This window comes from Pelodiscus sinensis, chromosome 23 (assembly GCF_052426305.1).
Source record: "Pelodiscus sinensis isolate ZL-2025 chromosome 23, ASM5242630v1, whole genome shotgun sequence".
Taxonomy (NCBI): Eukaryota; Metazoa; Chordata; order Testudines; family Trionychidae; genus Pelodiscus; species Pelodiscus sinensis.
In genome coordinates, this window is record NC_143074.1 from 25724740 (window position 1) to 25739517 (window position 14778).

A 14778-nucleotide genomic window follows, 5' to 3' on the forward strand; every position below is an offset into this window, starting at 1 on the left:
CACCGACACCACACCGAGCAAACCTCTGGCAGAGCAAGGAATTCAATGAACCACCACCCTTGAGTGCCAATTACTAATCCAATTGTTTTCTCTAATTATCAGCCCATTCAGGGTGGGTAGGATCTGTGGACCTCATTACTCTAAGGCAGGAAATGTTCAGGGAAGGAACAGATACATTTTCCTAGTGTGATCTGTAATGAGGTTTACAGATAGATCCATGACACTGAGATTTCCTAGCACTATCCACTCCTGGGGAACGTGTCTCAGTTATGGAGAGCTGTGAATGAGAGGACCCTTCCCCTAATGGTCACTGGTACTCTAGAACAGGGGTCTCCAAACTACAGCCCGCGAGGCCAGATGCGGCCCGCGAGGCCCTCTCATCCAGCCCGTGGAGACCTTTTTGTCTGGCCCCGCCTTCTTCCGCGTGCCGGCGAGATTATCCCTGAGGCGCTTGAGTCCGAGCATTGGTGTCAGCGGGAGAAACGGATTCGCAGGCAGCTGCGCGAGGCCCCAGCACGCGCACGGGACAGCAGGTAGCCCAGGTCAGGAACGGCTCCGCGTGCCGCTTGGCCAGGCGGGCGAAAAAGGGGGGTCTCGAAGGCGGGCTCCGGATCAGACCCAGCGGCAGAGGATCGCAGGAGGCTGGACGGAGGGGAGGAAACCCGACGGTGGTTTCTCAGGGGCTAGGAGCGAGGGGCTACTTCTCCGGGGGCGGGGCTGAGGAGCTGGTGCCCATTGCAGGAGGCGGTCTGGTTGCTGTGGCACAATGATAACGTGTCTGCTTTCAAACCAGCTTTTCCCATTAAAATGCATGCCCCTTGTTCCATGAGGCTATGTTACAAATTGTCACCTCATTCCCTGCATGATAGGAGAGCGATCACATCTCTTCAAGTGTGAGTGTCTTAGGCTGAACATATTGAACCACCCCCAATTTCAAACAATGATTTCTAAAGCCAGAAATGTCTGCTATTTTGGCATCCAGGAAACAATTTCACCATTCACACTAATACAGGTGTTCATGTGTAGTGTATCAATGTGTTATTAAATAATAACTGAATAAAATAATATTAAATAAATAATTAAAAACAACATCCATTTTTTGATTGGTTTTTATTTGGACCTCAAGTGTGTAGTCGGCCCCCGAACTGCTGTTTGATAGTTAATGCGGCCCTCGGGCAGAAAAGTTTGGAGACCCCTGCTCTAGAACAAGGAGCAGCAATCAACCAAAAGCAGCCTCATATCACGACTAGATTAACAGCTTGAGGAACTTGGAGAAAGTAGGAGCAGCTGAGTCAGCGGCTGCTTTATGGATTTCCTTGTAGGAGACATATGATCTTTCTGTCCACGAGACTGCCACCGCTCTCAAAGACCCAGTTCTGATTTTGGAGGGTGGACGCGTTTAGACTTGGATGCCTCTGGGATACAAAATGTTAGTCATCTGGAAACTAAAGATTTTGAAACCTTCTTTCCCTTTGACACCAGATGACAAAATACAAACAACGTTGGTCTTTCTGAACTGAGCTGTGTGGTTAAAAAGACAAGAAACAAAGGGTAGGAATAAATGGTCAGTCTTCCGAGTGGCGACAGGTAACTAGTGGTATCCCCCAAGGGTCTGTCCTGAGACCCATCCTATTCAACTTACGAATAAATGATCTAGAGAAAGGGGTAAACAGTGAAGTGGCAAAATTTGCAGATGATCCCAAACTGCTCAAGATAGTTAGGACCAAGGCAGACTGTGAAGAGCTTCAAAAAGATCTCATCAAACTAAGTGACTGGGCAACAAAATGGCAAATGAAATTGAATGTTGATAAATGTAAAGTAATGCACACTGCAAAAAATAATCCCAACTATACATACAATATGATGGGGACTAATTTGGCTACAACTACTCAAGAGAGCAATCTTTAGAGCCATTGTGGATAGTTCTCAGAAAACATCCACTCAGTGTGCAAAGGCACGCAAAAAACACAAATAGAATGTTAGGAAACATTTAAAAAGTGAGAGAGAATAAGAGAAATATCTTATTGCCTCTCTATAAAACCATGGTGCTCCCACATCCTTAATACTGTGCAAAGGATGTGCTCGCCTCATCTCAAAAAAGATATATTGACATTGGAAAAGGTTCAGAAAAGGGCAAGAAAAATGCTGAGGGGTTTGGAACAGGTCCCATATGGAGAGAGATTAAAAAGACTTGGACTTTTTGGCTTAGAAAAGAGTGGAGATATGACTAAGGGGGGATATGATCGAGGTCTATAAAATCATGACTGGTGTGGAAAAAGTGAATAAGGAAAAGTTATTTACTTATTCCCACAATATAAGAACTAAGGGTTACCAAATGAAATTAATAGGCAGCAGGTTTAAAACAAATAAAAATAAATTTTTCTTCACCCAGTGCACAGTCAACCTCTGGAACTCCTTGCCAGGGGATGTTGTGAAGACCAGGACTTTAACAGGGTTCAACAAAGAACTAGACAAATTAGACCATTGGAGAAATTGTCTGAGGTAAACAGGATGAAGTTTAATAAAGACAAATGCAAAGTGCTCCACTTAGGAAGGAATAATCAGTTTCAAACATACAGAATGGGAAGCGACTGTCTAGGAAGGAGTACAGCAGAAAGGGATATAGAGGTTATAGTGGACCACAAGCTAAATGAGAGTCAACAGAGTGATGCTGTTGCAAAAAAAAGCAAACATGATTCTGGGATGCATTAACAGGTGTGTTGTGAGCAAGACACAAGAAGTCATTCTTCCACTCTACTCTGGTAGGCCTCGGTTGGAATATTGTGTCCAGTCCTGGGTACCACATTTCAAGAAAGATGTGGAGAAATTGGAGAGGGTCCAGAGAAGAGCAACGAGAATGATGAAAGGTCTAGAGAACATGACCTATGAAGGGAGGCTGAAAGAATTGAGTTTGTTTAGTTTGGAAAAGAGAAGATTGAGGGGGGACATGATAGCAGTTTTCAGGTATCTAAAAGGGTGTCATAAGAAGGAGGGAGAAAACATGTTCATCTTGGCCTCTGAGGATAGAACAAGAAGCAAGGGACTGAGACTGCAGTAAGGGAAGTTTAGGTTGGACATTAGGAAAAAGTTCCTAACTGTCAGGGGGGTCAAACACTGGGATAAATTGCCCAGGGAGGTTGTGGAATCCCCATCTCTGGAGATATTTAAGAGCAGGTTAGATAAATGTCTATCAGGGATGGTCCAGACAGTACTGGGTCCTGCCATGAGGGCAGGGGACTGAACTCGATGACCTCTCGAGGTCCCTTCCCGTCCTAGTATTCTATGATTCTATGAATGGAGGTTAGGTCCATCACCGGCTATTAGCCAGGATGGGTAGACATGGTGTCCCTGGCCTCTGTTTCTCTGGAGGTGGGTGACAGGGGAGGGACCACGTGAGGATTTCCTGTTGTGTTTCCTCCCTCTGGCGCGTCTGGTATTGGCCACTGTTGGCAGACAGGATACTGGGCTGGATGTACCGTTGTTCTGACCCAGTATGGCCATTTTTATATACTTAGAGCTTCGTTGGCATCAAAAGTGTGCCACAGTTTCTCTTTGGAATGCAAGGAGCTAGCCAGGGGATGGAAGGACAATTTTCTATGCTCTGCACAGCCAGGTATGAAGGCAAGCTTGATTCTGAGTACCACTTTATCTTTATTGAAAGTGCAGTACTGCGGTTGGGGGAAGTGTGCGAAGCTCCCAACTACTCAAATCGTGAGAACCCAATTGACTGCTATCAACAAGACCACGATCACGGTTAGAAAATAAGACACCTTCAAGAGTGGTTCAAATGGAGGGTCTGTAATAGCCCTGGGAACGGAGTTAAGATCCCAGAAAAGGAATCTGCCCACTTCAGGAGGATCTAGAAGAAATGCTGCTTTCAAAAAAATGCTGGGCATTTGGGTAGAAAGAAATTCATTACTTCCCTGTTTCACAGAGGATGCTAGACACAGCAGCAATTTGACCTCCGAATGTCTAAAATCATAGAATCATAGAATAATAGTACTGGAAGGGACCTCGAGAGGTCATCGAGTCCAGCCCCCCGCCCTCAAGGCAGGACCAAGCTCCGTCTACACCATCCCTGACAGATGTCTATCTAACCTGTTCTTGAATATCTCCAGAGAGGGAGATTCCACCACCTCCCTTGGCAGTTTATTCCAATATTTGACCACCCTGACAGTTAGGAATTTTTTCCTAATGTCCAATCTAAACCTCCCCTGCTGCACTTTAAGCCCATTACTCCTTGTCCTGTCCTCAGTAACCAAGAGGAACAAATTTTCTCCTTCCTCCTTGTGACATCCTTTTAGATATTTGAAAACCGCTATCATGTCCCCCCTTAATCTTCTTTTTTCCAAACTAAACAAGCCCAGTTCATGAAGCCTGGCTTCATAGGTCATGTTCTCTAAACCTTTAATCATTCTTGTCGCTCTTCTCTGTACCCTTTCCAATTTCTCCACATCTTTCTTGAAATGTGGCGCCCAGAACTGGACACAGTACTCCAGCTGAGGCCTAACTAGTGCAGAGTAGAGCGGCAGAATGACTTCACGAGTTTTGCTTACAACACACCTGTTGATACAACCTAGAATCATATTTGCTTTTTTTGCAACAGCATCACACTGTTGACTCATATTCAACTTGTGGTCCACTATGACCCCTAGATCCCTTTCCGCCATGCTCCTTCCTAGACAGTCGCTTCCCATCTTGTATGTAAGGAACTGATTGTTCCTTCCTAAGTGGAGCACTTTGCATTTCTCTTTATTAAACCTCATCCTGTTTACCTCTGACCATTTCTCTAACTTGCTAAGGTTATTTTGAATTATATCCCTATCCTCCAAAGAAGTTGCAACCCCACCCAGTTTGGTATCATCTGCAAACTTAATAAGCGTACTCTCTATCCCAATATCTACATCATTGATGAAGATATTGAACAGTACGGGTCCCAAAACAGACCCTTGCGGAACTCCACTTGTTATCCCTTTCCAGCAGGATTTAGCACCGTTAACAACAACTCTCTGACTACGGTTATCCAGCCAATTATGCACCCACCTTATCATGGCCCTATCTAAGTTATATTTGCCTAGTTTATCAATAAGAATATCATGCGAGACCGTATCAAATGCCTTACTAAAGTCTAGGTATATGACATCCACCGCTTCTCCCTTATCCACAAGGCTCGTTATCCTATCAAAGAAAGCTATCAGATTAGTTTGGCATGACTTGTTCTTCACAAATCCATGCTGGCTATTCCCTATCACTTTATTACCTTCCAAGTGTTTGCATATGATTTCCTTAATTACCTGCTCCATTATCTTCCCTGGGACAGATGTTAAAGTGACCGGTCTGTAGTTTCCTGGGTTGTTCTTATTCCCCTTTTTATAGATGGGCACAATAATTGCCCTTTTCCAGTCTTCTGGAATCTCCCGTCTGCCATGATTTCTCAAAAATCATAGCTAAAGGCTCAGATACCTCCTCTATCAGCTTCTTGAGTATCCTGGGATGCATTTCATCAGGACCTGGTGACTTGCTGACATCTAACTTTCCTAAGTGATTTTTAACTTGTTCTTTGTGTATCCTATCTTCTAAACTTACCCTCTCTCTGCTTGCATTCACTACGTTAGGCACACCTCCAGACTTCTCGGTGAAGACCGAAACAAAGAAGTCATTGAGCATCTCTGCCATTTCCAAGTTTCCTGTTACTGCTTCTCCCTCCTCATTAAGCAGTGGGCCTACCCTGTCCTTGGTCTTCCTCTTCCTTTTAATGTATTTATAAAAGGTCTTCTTGTTTCCCTTCATGCCTGTAGCTAGTTTGATCTCATTTTGTGCCTTTGCCTTTCTAATCGTGCCCCTGCATTCCCGTGTTGCTTGCCTATATTCATTCTTTGTTAGTTGTCCTAGTTTCCATTTTTTATATGGCTCCTTTTTTATTTTGAGATCATGCAAGATCTCCTTGTTAAGCCAAGCTGGTCTTTTGCCATATTTTCTATCTTTCCTACACAGCGGAATTGTTTGCTTTTGGGCCCTTAACAACATCCCTTTGAAATACTTCCAACTCTCCTCAGTTGTTTTTCCCTTCAGTCTTGCTTCCCATGGGACCTCACCTACAAGTTCTCTGAGCTTATCAAAATCTGCGTTCCTGAAATCCATTACCTCAATTGTGCTGGTCTCCCTTCTACCTTTCCTTAAGATCATGAACTCTATTATTTCATGATCACTGTCCCCTATACTGTCTTCCACTTTCAAGTTCTCAACTAGTTCCTCCCTATTTGTTAAAACCAAATCCAGAACAGCTTCTCCTCTGGTAGCTTTTTCAACCTTCTGAAACTTTCTGTTTCAGAATGCCAGGTCCAGCATGAATCCATGATACTGTGATAGAGGCAGTAGTGAGGCCTCTGTCTTAGAAATAAACCTGAAGCAAATCCCTGAGCAGACTGACTGAATTAGATTTTCTGGAAGCTAAAATTATGGACATTTCTTCTTCTGAATAACTCAGCAGCTAGAGACAACACCCTTATCCGCTGTCCAAGCCATTCAGCTTGACCTCCTTAACACAGAATTAACCTTCTCAGAGCGCATGAGGAGAGATATACAGCTACAGCTTGTCTAGGGTATCTGCAGAATTCATGATCATAGTTTATAGTGCTCGGTAGGCTCTTGCCTGAAAGAGGCTAGCCTTTGTGGGAGGGGTTTTATTTTTTGAATATATATTTTACTATTGAGTTTTTAAACTCTGGCCTTTTTCCCCCAACAAGGAAGAATTTCCTGTGTAGACGTGCAGGCTCAGAGGCATCAGCACCTCTATGGCCTGGGTTTTTCTGCATCTCTCTCTCAGGCTGCTGTCTGAAGGTGAGCAGGGGAATCTGGACCTGAGGGTTACTGACCATGCTGCGTTGTGCAGATTTATATTGCTCGAGGGAAACATTTCACTTTGTGCCATTTAGAGCACCATCTGAAGGAAGCTGTGGGGAGAAGAAAGGGAATCCCTTCTGCTGATAAAGCCAAAACCTGGAGACATGGGAGTTTCTCGGTTTTGTTTTTTGCTCTGCAGCATTAGGGCAGAAGCTACATTTCCCCTGCTAATAATTGATAGGTCTGGTCCATCTCCACGGCTGCATGGAACAGAGACCCTGCAATGTTCAGATCTGTGGTCCTCATTAAGAATGAGAAAACAGAACTAGCTAGACTAAAGCAAGAGCCTGAGGATTCATGGTGTATTTCAATGCAAAGAAACCTCAAGCGATATGGTTAGGCTTAAGAAACGAGGAGAGAGGATTATACCATCAATGGTCAAAAGCTACAAAACTCTAAGCAGAAGGGGTTGGAGGGTATGGAAGATTAAACTTTAAACCTTCAATACATTGCTTAATAGAGTAAAAAGGCAAAAATACATTAAGATGCATCAATAGAGGTGTCAAATTTATGCTGTAACTCTGTATAGGGGTTAGTGCAATCATGTTTGGAATCTTGTGAGTGACTAATAGATTTTCCATAAAGCAGAAACATAGAAGAGAAGAAGATCTTACATAGGGCAGCCAGAAACACACAGGGCCCTAGGCACAGATATTATGTAGGAACTACATTAAGATACATACAAATTTTGAAAAAAGTAGACAATGATAGACCATACAATGCTCTGAGAGTCTGTGCCAAATACAAGAGGAATAGACATCAGTTTACGCTACAAAATGGATTTTATTCCATATTTTACCATTTAAGCAGCACAATATAACAATAAGAAACACTAATTTATAAGTTACAAGGAAGTAATAGGTATTTACAGTGAAAATATTAGTTATAACTATTGCTCCAAGAAACAGATAAAAACCTCAAATTGCATTTCTGGCTTCATTTCATTATAAAGTTTCCTATTTTCACATACAAAAGCAAAGCTACATTAAAAACAGGAGTCATTTTTCTCAACAACATTAATTAAAACCTCATGAAGACACAAGTCATATTTTCATAATATTTCTCTTATGCTTTTTCTCCCCTTAAGCTTTCCTCCCTATGTAGAAAACTGGCTGAGAACTATCTTTAAAATTTGTAAATACAACTTTCAAACAAAATTTCAGCCTTCACACATTCATCCATAACATTCAAGGCCACTTATAATGGGTCATACATGCTATCATTTGTTTGAAAATAGCAGTCTTCCATTTGGAAGGTAGATATATTCTAATCAGCTTTGATCTGTTACAAGGAGAGAATTGAGAGCTGTCAATCATTTGTTTTGTTAAACTCCACCTCCCACCCAAAAAGTTCCAGAACACAAATTCACTGTTTTGATACTTACTCATCAAGCAATCAGGATCCTCAGGATATGTCTAACACTGAAGGTACTACAGAGGCACAGCTGTTGAAGCTATGCTACTGTAGTGCAGACACTTGCTACAACATTGGAAGGGGATTTTACATTGCTGTGGCAAATCCACTCAAGAGTCAGTAGCTAGGTTGATGGGAAAATTCTTCTGCCAACTTGGCTGAGTCTATACTAGGGTTGACTTCACTACTTTTCTCACATCATTGTGCAAGTTAAACAGGTTGATCTAAGTTGTGTGTGTAGACACAAAACAAACACTGCTATTACAAGTAGGGATGTGAAAGGTTAGCCTTTTAACCACTTAACTGGTAAGCATCACCCTAAATGGGCAATGCTTAGAACATAAGAACGGCCAGACTCGGTCAGACCAAAGGTCCATCCAGCCCAGCGTCCTGTCTACCCAGTGGCCAATGCCAGGTGTCCCAGAGGGAGTGAACACACCGGGGAATTCTCACCCACTTCCAGAGAAACTGCTGCTAGGGACACCATTCCTACCCATCCTGGCTAATAGCCATTGATGGTCCTAACCTCCATGCTTACCAGTTTCAATTAACCGGCAAGGGCTGGAGCAGCTCCCTGCCCACCCTAGGCTGCCTGGAGCAACCCCTGTCCGTGGTGGCTCCGGCCCAGCCCTCCCCCCAAATGCAGGTTATAGGCTGGGTCCCTGGGAGCGGGAGCTGACTGCAGAGCCCACAGCAAAGCCTCCTTGGAAGTGGGGCTGGCAGCCCTTTCCGGCTCCGCTCCGCTCCTGGGGAGGAGGCTTCGCTGAGCGCTCTGCAGAGCCTGCAGTGAGGAACTGCTAGAAATGTTAGTGGTTACATGGTTACCTTTTTAAACACATTTTTATATCCCTAGTTACAAGCTGCCAAAATCTGTAAGCACTGTGTTAATCGTTATTTTGAAAGATTCCTTAAAAATACATAAAGTTTTAAAAGCTGCAATCAACTACAGTAACTTTCAATCCATTTCTGGATGTTTCTTTAATCAATGTAAATCATTAGGAATGGGCAGGTAGTGGCTGAAAACTATGGAGAAACAAATGAGAACAGGAAATGGTCAGGTTCCTCTGATATTTCCTTTGTGTTTTGGAAGTTTTACAAAATTTCATTTATAAACCTCACTTAAATGAAGATTAAACCATTAAAAATATAAAGAATTGGATGTTTCTTTTTACCTGAATAAGAAGCATTTCTCTCCTTCCACTGAACGTTTTTGCATTTTATTTGATTTTGTCTCTCTTTTCGTAGTCGTTCTAGTCTCTGAGCTTGAAAAGAAATATTATTACTATAAGTTTGTCAATGGAAGTTTACTATAAACAAAGACATAATTAACTATCTTCATATGAATAAAGATGTTTTATACCGCATATGTAGGGGGGAAAGTCATAAAATTTTAAAGGTGGCACCCCTGAAAAGCAAATACCAACAAAAACATGAAAGTGTGCTTGATTTATAATTGAAATTAGAGGATATAAAACATTAATAGAGATCATAAAGATAGTATTAACATGGAAGAGAATAATAAAATGTGAAAACTTCTGTGATTAATATGACATTTCATTATATAAATCATTAATAACGGTCTTAAAGGAATTTTAATGCACAAATGAACTCAAGTGAATATTACATTACAGGAATAAAATTACTGTTATGAATTACTCTACCCGTTTCAAAAATTAAAGATAAATGAACTCAGACTAGACTATTAAAGTTTTAAATATAAAATCCTTTATCTAAAAATCATGAAAATTATAAAATGTCAAAGCTATATAAATTAGCATAGCTTTTTCTTCAGTGTGCTGAAACAGTTTATAGGTAGTAAAATAAATGATTTGTATCTTCACAACATTAGTCAAATATTAAAAATGAATATAATATTTATTTATAGATTTTGATTCCATCTCCAAAATAGGGTTTGAATATAAGGCTCAACCGTTAAAAAAAACAAACAAACAAAACCCACCAAGCAATTCAGACCTCAGGATCTCTACTCTCCCTTGAAATTCACTGATTGTTAACACCAGATTTCTCTCAGGAGACAAACTGTCAACTAAATAATCTGGTAGAAGCTACCCCAGAAACCAACCACTGGAAATAATCACTACAGTAAACTGACCATTACCAGGAAGAGAGCACACTAGACTGGCAAGTAGAAGTAATGAATCTGATAATTTGAAAAAACAATTTTCTGGATATATTAGCAATTTTGATGTATTGTGATCATTTATTAACTAAAATGGCCTCTTAAAGGAGATTTTAAAATACTAATTACTCTGAAAATTCCTGTACATTCTTACCAATAAAAAATACGCTGATTAATATATTCTGTCTCCTTTCTTTATACTTGGAATTGCACTCAAGATGCAAATGTTGGCTCAGCAGCTAGCATTTTACCAAGTATAAGAACTCTTAGCCAAAGCATCGATGAAAAAAGTTATTTTAGATATATCAAAAAAGTAACTTACTGTGGGGAAAGTACATGAAACATCTTTGCTCATAACTGTAAACATGAAGCTGGATGCTCTTCCATTGTGAGTTTACTTTTAAAAAGTGAAGCCATTTATCTATAGTTCAAAACATTCTTCTGGGACATATTAAGCATCAATCCCTCAAAATTTCCTCTCTTCAGAGGCATACAAAATACTTCTGGTAAATATATCTATATTTGGAGTAGCTTTTTCAGTGTTTTAAATTATCTTCAGATTTCCCTGAAGCCAATGGGGAAGAAATCGGGAAACTAGAAAATGTAGAAACATAGAATTTTCTGGGTTTTTTTTTTGTAATTAACAACAGGTCAATTTCTTAAACAGGGAAGCTATTTATTTCAGTGCATGGGACCCATTTAAGCCAACTCAATCGCTAAGTCCTGTCATGTCCCTCAGTGGAGAGAGGGTAGAAAGGGTACATATTAAAGAAAGTGTTTTGTGCCATCCTTTTTAAGTCCTACAATTTTTCTCAGGAGATGCGGTACATGAATTCTATCTTCCCTAATCCTTGTGGCTTCCTCTCACAAAGCCTTAGGGATCTGGCTGTGTGTTAGCAAGGGTTAATTTTACCTTAAAAGAATAAATGGAGATGTGTAATTATTCCATCTCAACACAATTCCTCTATCAGTTGGTTCCAAATTATCATTCATCGCATGATTGTACTACAGCCACTCCAAATTACAGAGAATTATCAGTATCTATTAGAAGTCTGAATTATTTAAGGTTCAGTCTCATAAATGTATTCGTTTGCAAGCATTCAGTGTCAAAAATTTCACTGACCATATGTATATCTGCTTCTATTAAATATTAAGAGCTAAATGAACCTTTGCTGCTAGGCCTGAGTTTGGAAGAGATGTAATTTTCTACAGCCCTTTCTTAGGTGTAGCATACTCCCCCCTTACTCTGGCTAATACTCTGTGGACTGGCTTTTATTTTTTTGTGGGAAATCAAGTAACTGCGCTCTATCTACCTATCTACTATGGCAAAGAGAAAAATACTAGATTGACAAGCCCCTATGCTCCCCACAATGCCTCCTCCAGGGTCTGGAAAGCCCTTGCATGGCCATACAATGTGTCTTACTTATTTTACAACCTTGCACCCTGAGATGATTTTCAAGGTTTTTCAACTTTTCAATAAATTAAGTCAAACTAAACCTGCTTTAAAATGTCACCTGGTGTATGAGTGCCCAAGAGCCACTATTTCTGTAGGGCCTGTAACAATGCAGGGACTCTCCTCTGCTGCAGTAAAATGCTTTTTTTCCAGTGCTTGTCAGACATCAGCAGTACATGGATAAGTTACTAAGGCTGTATAATCAAGCAGCTTTTTAGAGGGTAAGAATTTGAATACAATTCCATCCAAACCCAAAGCAGCAAGTGGTAACTCAACCGGCAATTCTTTTAAAAATGTATTGATGGGTACTGAAACCATGGTGTGTAAACATGAGATTATACTTAAAAAAATTTTTTTTTAAATTGCCACTATCCATGGGAATATCCATACTCTATTCCAATGTAAATTGTTTCACCTATGCTACAAGGAATATACAAAATCTAGCTAACAAAAATTATCTTATGGCTCAAAGAGATGAAAGAACTGGCTGCAGTTCCTTAGATAAGATTATATTTTGCACTTCAAGCAGGGATTCTAGACATGAAAACAAAGCACTACTTCTCCAAAATGATGGGACCCGCTCTGAGAGCAGAATGTATTTTCTAAGAATTTACAAGTTAATTTTAATTCTTAAATTTATTAACAGATTAAATAGACTGTGAGCCCTTTAAGATATTCAGCATCTGGTTCCCGACCACGTTTCCCCCCAAATTATCTTAATAGTGCATAACTTAATGCAGACTCTTCCAACTTCCCATACAGGTAAATCTCATGTAATGGATAAAATTCATACAATTTTTATGATTACGAAGTTATTTTTGTCATTTTTCTTTACAAATGAAAGTTTATCCTACAGCAGAGCTGAAGAATGATGCTCTATTATAGGGAATTCCACAAAAAACTGCTCTCTTTCCAAGTGGCTGCCACCTCTTATTACTCTGAATAGAACTGAGGTCAGAGATGTCCTCCTCTGAAATAGCCACTGCAAACATTGTTTATTATGAGAATGAAGACAAGTGGCCTCAGGAAAGTTGGCCACCCCAAGAGAATAGAAATGTTCACATTTATGCAACAGTTTCCCCATACAAAAATTCCTAACTCCGGGCAGTTAATAGCTTATTTATGCCTCAATGCATGAAGATTTATATGCCCGTGTACTTTTTTTATTCTACCTAACCACATTGTGCATGTTATACAAACATCTGGTCCTTTTTTGATTCTAGTGAAGCTCTTGCACTTGACAGGTTCTGACACTGAGCACTTCAGGTGAATTCATTTAATGTGTGTCTTGTGCAAAAAGGTTTTACTATTTTAAAAACTGTTTCCTTTCAGTTTCTTTGGATGCCCCTTGTTCTTGTATTATGAGAAAGAGCAAATAAAATGACCAATTTTACCTTCTCTGTGTTATTCATTGTTTCAGGTCAAGCGCTCTGTAGGTCTTAATTGTTTCACCTACATGGCAGTGGCAGTGTCCAGAGAAAGATGAGGGAGGTTCAGGAGAAGGGGAAAGGACAAAAATCTGGCATCAGCTTGGGTGCCAACTGGATTAACTATGCTAACAACCATTTTAAACCTGCCACTAACTGGGAAGTTCCGTGGTTTCAGATTAGAATTTAATGAAGTTTCTTTTTATTTCCCCACACTGTGCAATTATCTATGCCACTTTTTGGAGCAATTCAACAAAATTTTGAGCTTTCCTTCTCCACTCTGTTGTCCTGCAACAACAAATGAACTGAATTAATCTCTGAACGAAAATGCCATGCAGTCTGGCACTTTTTACCCTGCTACATGGAAGTAAGTTTCAGCTAGTCCTAGGACTCTGAACTGGATTCACAGATCTTATTTCCAGATTTAGCAAGATGCCTTAATAATCGTGAATCAACCGTACTGATTATTTTTCACTTTTGACAATATATTACCTTTCACAAAGCATCTTAAGATACTTATCACTGTACATCACATTTATGGGTACGCAGAATTTAGTTAAACTTACTCCTGAGCTGTAGGTGGTGGTGTACTAACTGCAAAAAAATTATTTCAGAAATGTATGTTCCTACAAAGAAAGAGATGATCTTCCTACTTCAACACTTGAGCATTTCAGAACATATTCTTCCTTGGGGGCTCTGTGTACCAATTCCCACATTCCCCTACTGAAAAGAGAGGCAGGAGAGGGATGTTTTCTCTAACAAAAACTAAGCCCTTAGCATCTATTGAAAAGGTAAATATCCTTAAATTAGCGTATTCTGAGAGCTCAAATCCTAATTAAGATTTTTGTACTACTGCAGATGTAAGACAGTAGACGTCAAAGATGAAAAAGCAGGTGGATCACTGAGTCTGCCTTTCTTCAAATGAAAAATTTAATTGCCCTCCACGTAGGAGACATGTCAAGTTATTAATCTGACAATACATTTGGTACTTTAGATGCCTTGTCTGTGAAACTTCCCATTTGCGGATCTCCTAGAGCAGCGGTTCCGAACCTCAGGTCTGTGGACCAGCGCTGGGCTGGAAACTGCTGGCTGCTGGGCCACAGTGGCTCTGAGGGCAGAGGCTGGGGTACACACCCCAGCGCCTCCCTTCCCACCGCGGCTGTTGGGAGAAGCGTGTCCTGCCCTGTCTCTTAGTTAACCAGGGGTGGGGTCTCCTTCAGGACTCAGAAGAACAATTTGCTCTGTGGTGGGAAGGCCACGCGGAGCCCGGCAAGGAAGCTTTACAGCAACTGTGACCCAGACAGCAGTGCTCAGATGGCAGCTGGGAGGCAGTGCAGGGCTAGGTGAGGGGGGGTGGGGCAGGCAATGGGGACTCCAGGGGCAGGGCTAGTAGTGGTGGGCTACAGGGGCAGGGCTGGCACAGGGGGCTCTGGGGATGGGGC

At 41.0% G+C, this 14778-nt stretch overlaps 1 protein-coding gene across 10 annotated transcripts in view; it reads right to left on the bottom strand.

The window, feature by feature from the left end:
* Positions 1-14778, bottom strand: part of MAPKAP1 (MAPK associated protein 1) — a 176417-nt gene that overhangs the window by 138285 nt on the left and 23354 nt on the right. For all 10 annotated transcript variants that reach the window (XM_075905711.2, XM_075905714.2, XM_075905710.2 and 7 more), the window contains one exon: positions 9489-9578. In XM_075905711.2, the coding sequence (XP_075761826.1) occupies positions 9489-9578 (90 nt within the window). The remainder of the gene's footprint in view (positions 1-9488; positions 9579-14778) is intronic.